This window comes from Centroberyx gerrardi, chromosome 12, assembly GCF_048128805.1.
Source record: "Centroberyx gerrardi isolate f3 chromosome 12, fCenGer3.hap1.cur.20231027, whole genome shotgun sequence".
NCBI lineage: Eukaryota > Metazoa > Chordata > Actinopteri > Beryciformes > Berycidae > Centroberyx > Centroberyx gerrardi.
Window position 1 is genome coordinate 9,213,868 of NC_136008.1, and position 10,238 is coordinate 9,224,105.

General features: G+C 40.7%; 1 protein-coding gene across 1 annotated transcript; it reads right to left on the reverse strand.

Annotated features, from left to right (window-relative positions):
- Window positions 1-538: 538 nt before the first annotated feature.
- utp11 (UTP11 small subunit processome component) lies at window positions 539-4,160 on the reverse strand. The gene is made up of 8 exons (XM_071926646.2): window positions 3,993-4,160; window positions 3,691-3,752; window positions 3,424-3,526; window positions 3,132-3,251; window positions 1,907-2,000; window positions 1,653-1,783; window positions 1,309-1,419; window positions 539-859 (listed from the first exon to the last, which is right to left on the reverse strand). Exons 1-8 carry the CDS (start codon window positions 4,050-4,052, stop codon window positions 776-778), a joined length of 765 nt encoding a protein of 254 aa, XP_071782747.1. The 5' UTR covers window positions 4,053-4,160; the 3' UTR covers window positions 539-775.
- Between the last annotated feature and the right edge of the window lie 6,078 nt (window positions 4,161-10,238).

Genomic DNA, 10,238 nt, shown 5'->3' on the forward strand with positions numbered 1-10,238 from the left:
TACACTACTTTCTGTAAATTGCTAAGTTGCCTTAAATCCACAGACTGGCCAAAGACTGGACATAGTAATACCAGTGACAACACACACAAAAACTCCCAAAATTCAACTCTGAAGTCCAAATGTTGCAGTGGGTTGTAACTCCTCTAACCCAGCTTGGTCTACTGTATTTATTTTCCAATATCTTCAGTCACCAAATGAATTGGGGTTTTTTTTTTCCAGATTTTGTCATAAGGAACACCAGTGCCACCTACTGGTACAAAACTACTGGAGCATCCTGGTGGCTCAGTTGGCTAAGGCACATGATGAGCCACGAACCCACGACATCCTAGGTTCAAAACCAGCCGGGGACCTTTGTCACATGTCACCCCCTTCTCTCTTTCCCCCCCCATATTTCCTGTCTGTCTCCACTGTTACCTGTCCAATAAAGCAAAAAAATTAAAATAAAAAATACCATTAAACCCCACAAACTATTGACCCAAAATAAGTCAACCAGAAGTATCTGTAAGACAAGAAATCACATCAATTCAGATTTTCTTCTGATAACATTTATTTGAAAGAAACTAAACAAGTCCTTTGATAAATATGTACAAAACACTGCATAGCTGAAACAACATCTGAGAAGAAACGTCTTGTCCGTGTCTTTGCCATGATCAGAAAACGTAATGAAGGGACACATACAGTCCTCTCTGTTCCATGGTCTTAATAGTCCACTGTTTGGCAGGTGTCAGGCTGGCAAAGGTGGTGATTTCTTCCTAACAGGATGATGCAGCTCCTCTCAGCGTTTCCTCTTCGCCTCAAACTTATAGACGGCCGCAGCGTTGGGCGTCTCCTTCCTTACCTTCACTTTCTTGTTTTTGTCCTGGGGCACAGAGGAAAACACACAAGACTTAATAACCATTTGATGACAGCAAGGCTATTGAGTGTCAAGGGCTTTCCAGCTAATAAGACATAGAGCGTGGCAAGTTGCACCTCTAATGCAAACAATCCACTATCACCCCAACACATCACCCCCTCTGATGATATCAGAAGCTGTCACTGCATCCTCCGCCTTTTATCCCAGCCACAAATGTAAATGAACAGGAAAGGTAAAGAGTGTCATGTTTTGACACTCCTTTAGCTTGAAAAAAGTCTAGGGAGTAAAAAAGGATTGAGAAGTACAAAGTAAACCCACTGAATCATGCGTTTGCACATTGGCAAACAATAAGCACTACCGAGACTGTGGACAAGAGGCTGATTAAAATGAAGGCTAGTTAAAATGAAAATGTTTTTAGTGAGCAAGGACCATCTTCTCCTCCTCCTCCTCCTCACCTGTAGGTCCTTGCGGGTCTGGATCTTCTGGCTGATGACAAACAGCTTCTTCTCCCTGTCGATCCTCTGGGAAAGGACCTTATACCGGTGCTTCCTCTGCTTGGCCAACTTCTACAGGTAGGGTGAAAAGACACAGGTTGAACTGTAGAACCTTAAATCACTACAATTTAAACACTGTAAGAAATGTAAAACACAACAGCATATATATTAATGGCTGAGGAATCAAACTTTGCAGCCCAGAACACAGTTTTCCACTTGGATTTTGCCATTTAGACATCCATCATGAAAGATTACAGAGGATCAAGCTACTCATTGAACAAAAAGGGGTTGGTCTATATCCGAACCTCTATACTGCGAGGCTCTACCGCTCCCTGGATACTCTTAGTCTCCAGTGTATGCAGGGTGGGTCTGTTGTACACTCGGTCCACCAGCTCGGGCGCTGTGTTCAGGTGACTTGCCAGGTCGAATGACCGCACTGGAGGGACACAGAGACAAGTTCTCAGGTAAAGGACAGTGCCACTGCACATCAATGAACACTAATAGACAGTGGGGAATTATTATTTAACAAACATTTAGATTTACACTAGCATTACACTACCTTGCTTCTTGGAATCCACAAAAAATGTGTGATTGTTTTTCTGTTTGCTGTCAGCATCCAGGAGATGGAGCTCTGCTTTCAGCCTCTCAATTTTCTGAAAGCAAACAAGTTCAAGTTCAATAACTTTATTTGTCCCCGGTGGGGCAATTGGTTATGCAGCAGTGGGACACATACATTTAGCACATATAAAACACAGGGCACATAAATACAACACTAGACCAAAAGACATAAATACACAGTAAAGTAAGTAACAATGTATAGAGATTACCAGTGGCAATAAAAATAACTTCATTTGGACAGGATTAGTATTACAGGTGGAGTAATATAATCATTACCGGAGCATGTATGTAATTTTAGTCCCATCTGAATCTGCCATGTTGGTTATTTTTATGGACTGTGTGCACTCGCACCAGTAACAATTCCAGCCTCTTACCTCAGGTAAAACTAGTCCTGTCCGAATTGACGTTCATGAGATTGTGGGCAAATACTGTGTCTTTTCCTGTGGGAAAGGACTCTTACCGTATTGTGGACCATCTGCTCAAATTGCACTTGAGAGCAGCGTTCAGCCCAAACTGAGATCAGATCCAAAGTCTCAACTCTGGTCCAGATGCGACTTTTTTCTTCGCTCTTGCAGCCATGCTGTATTGTTATTGTTCGAGCACGTCAGCGCCAATTGCGGAAGTTACGTATGACGCATGGTACATTTTTGGTGTGGTGACAACGTCTTAATGGAATAGACACTCCCATCTCTGTACTTTTGGAGACTGATTACAGAGCTCTCTTTAACCTAACCCTTTCCAGAGATCTCTTATCCTGTGCAAATTGTCCAATAATATTACAAATTATTTATGTTAACCATTAATTTATGGACATTGGCTTGAATACTAACCCTGTCCAAATAGGGCAGAAGACAACAAAAACAACTGTTCCCTCATGTTCCAGTTCAGTAGAGGGAAAATATACATAATTCATCTTTCCTAAGCAGAGGTTTTTTAAATGAAATGACCAGACATGACCATAATTCAAACTCCTTTTTTTCCCCATGGCACATACGTTTTGTAGTCTATGTGCCAGCTGTCAATGAACATAATCAAGTAGATTTTTATTGTGTTCATTTTTCCACAACAAATTTTCAATTACAATACATAAGCTAAGCCAGTCAGGTGCAGAAGGCTCTCTAGGCATGATCTATCTTGAAAAGGAATCATCCATGTTAACCTCTTACCTTGGTTTCAGCAACCCTCTTCATCTCCACATATTTGATATCCTGTGTCCTCATCACCTTCTTCTGCTCATCTGTTACCTCACCCTCCCCTTTAGCCTTTTTTGCTACATGGACGCCATCCTGTCAACATGCCACAGAATAAGGGAAACATGTAAAACGTGAACAGTTGAGAGACCAAATGAATCCATACATGTCTACATTTATGTGATATGATTAAATACGTTTTCTCCACTCATTTGACATTTGAATGAAGATGTTCATCATGCTGCTCTGGTGTTGATGCTGATCTTACCTGCAGCTGAGAGCTGATCATGTTGAAGTAGAACTCATCTGGGTTCTTGTCCAGAGCTTTCTTGCGCAGGGCAGCAAGAGTGTTTTGTTTCTTGTGGTAATCACTACAAAACAGGATAATGACAACATCAACTCAGTAAACCCTCAACCATATTTTGGCAGATCCTTGCCTCTCAATTTCGCTGGGATTTTGGATTCACAGTCTACAGACGCAAAAACCATGATGAGAAGTGTACTGGACATGAATGTACTATTTTCTGCTACTCACTCTGCACGGAGTTTGTAGTCTTTCTTCTTCTCCAGCAATCCCAAATTCTTCCTGAAACCAGGCTGGTCGAGGAACAAAATGATAACACGGTTAGGGTAACTTGGCTTCAAACTATGTACTTAAGCTAATTCTATGTTGTTTCGTGTGTCACAGGACTGTAACTTCACATTTATTAGCTTGCTAACAATAGACAATCTGCATCTCAAAGTGATAGCACTGTTGCACTCTATATTATCAGCAGCTGACAGTATGGCTCGGCTACCTAGCTAACGAGCTAGCCAACAAAACAGTGAAAACCTCACCTGAGATCTTTCCTGGTGGTTTTTCTGTCGGGATTTCAGCGCTTTCCTGAACGAAGACATGTTTGAAAAAGGTTTCGGTGGCCTAATAATGTAAAATAGTGAAGTTTAACCAGATAAATAGGGCTTTAGTAACCACTACAAACACTCAACCCTCCTTGCTGCTTCAGGTCAAATGCTTCCTCACTACTACTGAACCAGGCACGTGGGTTCCTGCCCGGCTCAGGCCACGGTGTCGCTGCATTTCTTTCCCGCAGATTCGCAACATAACTCTCGTCCACATCTACTGAATCACAGCAGTTACAGTCATAAGCCTGCCAAGCACTTTAACTAACATAGAAAAAAATTCTGTTTGAATTTTGTTTGTTATTTCAAACTAAATTGAAGCATTCCGAGTTATTTTCTCCATATAATAGGGTGCTAGGCATTTCTTCCTGCGTGTTGTAGAAGTGCATAAATAACAGCAGGTGGCACTGTTGTACACATATTGAAAATCACCTTCCTGCTGCTTATGTAGACTCATTGCCTATGAACCATTGACTGTAGAATCATGGCAAAAAATATTAAATTAATAAATCATTGAGAAATTAATAATGGGATGAAAGCATTTGAATAACTTAATTACCTAATTTTTCCACGGGGATCAATCAAAAGTTTCATCTTATGTTTATAAACTCATGTAACTCGCATTCATAGGCCTGTAAAATTTTCTTTGGCTTCAATATTCAAGACCACAAAAATTGCAATAGGGACAACTTGCAAGGACAGTGGATTTAATCATAATTGTGCAACTTGGTGCTTCCATGGCCAGTGTAATTGGTGTCCTCCTTCTTCCTCAAATTGTGTAAGAGCCAGGCTTGGAACAAGAAAGACCCACAACAAGTGAAGGTCATCACAGTGCTGCTGACTTTATATGTTTTGGCCGCACTGTTTACACACCAAATTACTTTGGTCATTATAATGAAGGCCTGCGTTTTCCAGAGTGCCTGGTTAACACTAATGAGTAACAAGTTTATGTTTTTCCAACATGGACTTTTACTGCATGTTTCCGCCCGGGGTCCAGACCCCTGTTTTGATACATGTCCAGAAAAATAAACCTAATAGAGATGACGAACCTCAGTGATGTTGATCTTACTGTTTACGTCCATGTTTTCATGCATGCACAGTGTATTTTGAAGCATATTTTCAAGTTAATTTCTCTGTATTACAGCTTAAATCTCCACTGTTGAAATGAAGAAATGTGGGGAAAAAGTCCACAATATTTTAAAACATGCACAAACACACAAACAGGAAATAACATACACCCCATCTTCTCATTCAACCATTCAACCATGTTGTTGTGTGTAGCCTCCAGGTAGAACTAATGGGCTATGGCTTCAGCTTGCATGCAAAGAAAGAGATCGATGTGAAGGGTTTCAGCACAGCAATCGGTCCATTTTGAGGGGAAAAAAAGTGCTGCGGGAACTGGGAAGATGAGGGGGTCACCACCCCACTCTGGGGAAAAAGACTCAATCCACTTCCTGACATGATATTTTGAGGAAAGGAGAGACAAAGACAAAGCCGCAGTGGCATCAGCCCCCTAATCTCACCCAGACTCCTAGCTCTTTGTGGATGTGAGAAGAAGCCAATAGGAGGAACAGTGATATTCCACTAAACAGCCATTTTTCCCCCCTGGCAGCTCACTATCCCCTCACCGACCGCAAAGAATTTGTTTTATATGTGTGAGATTTGCCCGGCATGCAGAATGTTCTGCGGGTGATGAGACTTCTGAATGGGATCAGTGTTTCCACATTATGTCACAGGCTTGTTTATCAGTCTGATGGCTAATGACCCCGATTCCTGTGAAGGTTTCAGCCCAAGGCCCGACCGATCCGCTTGCCCTCTATAACGTGTGTTTAACTAGGTAAACACAGACGGCAGTCAGGATTTACGGGTTAAATATGTCTGCGTTCTGACTTACTGGGCTCCTCGCTGTTTAATTCATGGGAGTATTTATCATTACAAGTGAAACGCCTGGTGAGCCTCGGCAGGGGTAAATACTACTTTGGAAATCAGAGGCTTGTAACAAGCTGATGCAAGAGCAGGAGGACAAAAGGCTGTGGGTTTGTCGAGGGTCAGCAGCGGAGGAATGCCCTCGTGGGGCAGATGCACGGCCGTTTGGTTTTCTAATATGACCCTGTAAAAATAACACTGCTGACATAAGACTGCTGGACTCGGGCTGAGCTCAGGGCTTTGGTATGTCTCCCCTGACCATGGTCGGTCCTCAGCTGCAGCAGGCCAGCGCTGGCACAAAATGCCCCAGGCAGGAGTTCCCCCGTGTGATTATTCTGCTGCATCCCCTAACTCAGTGGTTCTCAACCTTTTTTCATATCAAGGACCCCAGATTTAGTACACATTAGAGCCACGGACACCCATTTGAGGAGATTTTGTCTCTTGGACCCAAATCTGAATATGAGAATATATGTTTTTTTGTTAGATATGATTTTGTCCAGAATTCCATGACTATCTGTACTGTAGGTAGAGAGATAACAGTGAATCTATGATCAAAATAGTCATTCTTCTGCATTCTCTAATTGTGTTAACTTCTTGTAAATGAAATAATGGTAAAGTTTAACAATTCATCAATTTGCTGGGGACCCCCTGGAACCCCCTCAAGGACCCCTGGTGGTACCCGGACCCCACGTTGAGAACCCCTGCCCTAACTTTACCCAAAGCCTATGAGATGCAAGTGAAGAAGTAGAGTAGGAGATTGCTAGCTATACTTCTTCTCCAATATTCCCCCTCTGTTCCTCAGCTATAGGTGTAGGCTCCTGGGTGGGATTTTCACCATCGCTCCTCAACCGCAAACTCTTGTAAAACAAAAATCCTCCGCAATTAACTGCCGATATGGTGCTTATTTTCCCTGCTTGAGTTTTGGGGTGTATATTATAGCATTACCTGTTTTATACAGCAGTGAGGTGGAGAGAAGTGGATGGGTTTCAGATGAGGCACAGTGCGTTTTTCAATTGTTGAAATTGTTCTGTAAAACATTTTGTTCTGTAAAACATTTTGTCCAATGGTTCTTTCAGTCGATGGTCTATTGGTAGATTGTCTTGAGCTGATATTCAAAAATCCACACCTACATGACATTGCTGTTGGGTGAAAACCTCGTAACTCCAGTGTTTTAACTTCAATTGAAGGATTAAATGCTCCTCTATGGGTTAAGAAAATTCTACAACCCCTGCTTTATAAAAACCCTTTTAAAACCAACTGTATAAACTGAAATGCATGACTGCTAGAAACAAGGCTGTTTTTCTTAGTTCTTGAAAAGTTGACATTTTGGAGATACAAGGTTCTCACCCAACAACAGCAATGTGCGGGTTCCCTTTGTATTGTCTTCACTACAAATTTATTTTCACACATATGGGTCTATATTTGGATTGTGGCAGAAACCCCACCCATAAGACAAGAAAGACTTTATTACTCCAGAAAGATTTATTTTTGACACATGCAAGGCTTCTGTATAAAAACACTTGTATGCACAATACTTGTAATGCATTAGAACATAATAGCAGCATACCACAGCTGCAACTCCCCATCATACAGTTGTTTAAAATAGGCACATTACAATTCAAACCATATTACAAAGGCAGGCCTTTTACTTTCTAATCTTCCCATTAGGCTGCTGCTTGAGGTCATGATGCTCATTATGGTTAATTTCACTCAGGTATTTCCAAAGCCACACATTTAAGAAGGGGTTTTACAGTATAGCTCCAATGTAAATTTCATTTAGCAATGCATGACAGTCATTTATTGTTGTTGGTTACACACACACACACTGCATCCAAAAGTATCACATGCTCCAAACTGTAGCCTACACCTGCAGTAGTCATACCAGTGGGAAAAGAAATACCTTATTAATTGGATTTCTACACAAACATTTTCATTCAATGGTTCTTTTGCTGGTTTCAAATGGTGAATATTCAACACTTAACATCTAATTAACTTCTAACAGTGTTCACCTCAGTGTTGGAAAATCTTTATACTCAGAAGTGATAACTCAGTTAGCCCTCTATTACACATTCGTCTTGTTTTTCAAAGCTGGAACAGACAGATGTTTTGTGTCATAGGTAAACAGAATTGCCCTCTGCCTCCAGTGAGGGAGTCGTCAGGCCATTTCTCCCACGGTGAAGAGACAGGCGTCTATCCTCTAATTTGTTCCACGCAGCCTGACAGGACTACGCCTCAGTGTGTAAAATTAGAATTTATAATTAGGGGGGGGTGTGGAGAATAGAGGGGTCAGGACAGTATCAAGGATCACACTCTTTCAGATGTCACAGGACCATGAATGACAAGATTCACATGTTTGGACAGTTAAGTAAAAGATCCATGTCAAATAATCTGTTCCATATCTAACATTTTGCAGCTGTTGGATGAAAACCTTGCATCTCCAAAAAGTCAAATGATCAGTGAAAACTTTTTGATGCCAAAGCATTTTTTATAGAATGGCTTTTTTCATTCACCCTATGCTCATTAAATTGACTCAGCACATGAACAGTATCTCAAATATAGTACATGAAAAACAGAAGAATTGGACTTACATGTTTTTCATCCAAAAATGGTGGCGTATGACAGAATGTGTTTTCAGTAAGAAGCTGGAAAAACAGTGTCATTTTCCATGAAGCAATTACGCTACAAATTTTTGTCCATATTGTCTTTTATAATTGTACTTCTTCACCAGTGACGTCCTTGGAAACGTCTTGCTTCAATGACAAGCCAGTTTCCATGTTAGCGTTTTACAAGTGCTATTTCTTGATTTTTATCTATTGTATTTTACTCGGATGGTTTGCTTTGCAGACAGCTGCTTCTTCTCACAATTCCTCAAATGCAAAAAGCAAAGCAGTTCACTGACACCATTCACTTTTAACAGCTGCTTTCAAAAAAGCAAGCGTTTTATCAGATTCACCTTTTCAATGATTGCAGCTTAAGAGAGAGAGAGAGAAGTGAAGTGTAACAGCACTTTCTCTCTTTGTGAGTGTGTCTGTGTGCGTGGTTGCATGTCTGTGTGTGTGCATGGGTGTGTGTATATGTCTGTGCGTGCATGCTCATGCACATGTGCATGCTCATGCTTGTGTGTGTGCATGTGTATATACAATGAATATACAACATATGTATATACAGTATATGTGTGTGTGTGTGTGTGTACTGTGTGTGTATGGACTAGGTTTAGACTGAGAGATTAATCTGCCAATACAGTGGGCTGAAATTGACCTTTTATCCGATATCAGTCAGTCATGTCTTCCACTTTTTTACGTAATTTCCAATAAAATTCTTGGGGAAACACTGTGATTTTTTGTCATGAAAATGGTTAAATGCAAAGACATTGAATATCAGCACAAAGTCGCCTATCAGTGACTAAAAACATCAGTATCGGCCTTCAAAAACCCATGCTGGTGGAACCCTTGCATGGACCTGTTTGAGTTATAACTGATAAGGCTGAAAACACAGACCATGGGAGTGTGTAGTGACTGGCGAGCTGGATACTGGTCACTAGTCTCTGTGTCATTAAGGCCATAGCGTGGCCTTACAAGAACAATGCTATCTATCATGTGGGGCGGTGCTTGTGTCAACACTACAGTGTTATAAATGCCCCGGGCATTATGTTGATTTCTGACTCAGATGATCAGGTGTAAGAATCCTTCGGTTTACGACAAACAACAGCTGGTTATGTTCATATCCAAAGTCACTCCTGCGTGTTGAGTCATGTAAAAATGAAAAGAAAAAAAAAAATGGGAGGAAGAGACAAAATATGTTTCACAGGGAAGTGAAATTTAAACACGGTGGGGCAAAGAGTTCCTGTTGGGTAATGCCAGGGTTTAAGAACAATAAAGTTCACTTGAAAGAGCAAAATGTATTGGATAAAAGGGTGTGACTGATGTGGGTTTTTGACAGCTGATACTGATTCTATTTATTTATTTTTTTAATATTGAAGCTATTTAGATATTCAATAACATGAAATTTGACCCTTTTCATGCCCAAAAAAATTCCCCCATATGTCAATAAACTGATATATCAGCCTAAACCTATAGGGTTGGATAGTAAGGAATATCATAACAGTCTTACATACTCTAAATACAAAAGGATGTAACTGTATTCCATCGCTTTACCCTAAAAACTCATGTATTCTGATTACAGATACTTGTGAAAAATAAAGAAGTAGTACTTCTGGGAATACTTTTAAAGTCAAAATGAAAAAGAAGGCCATTTAAA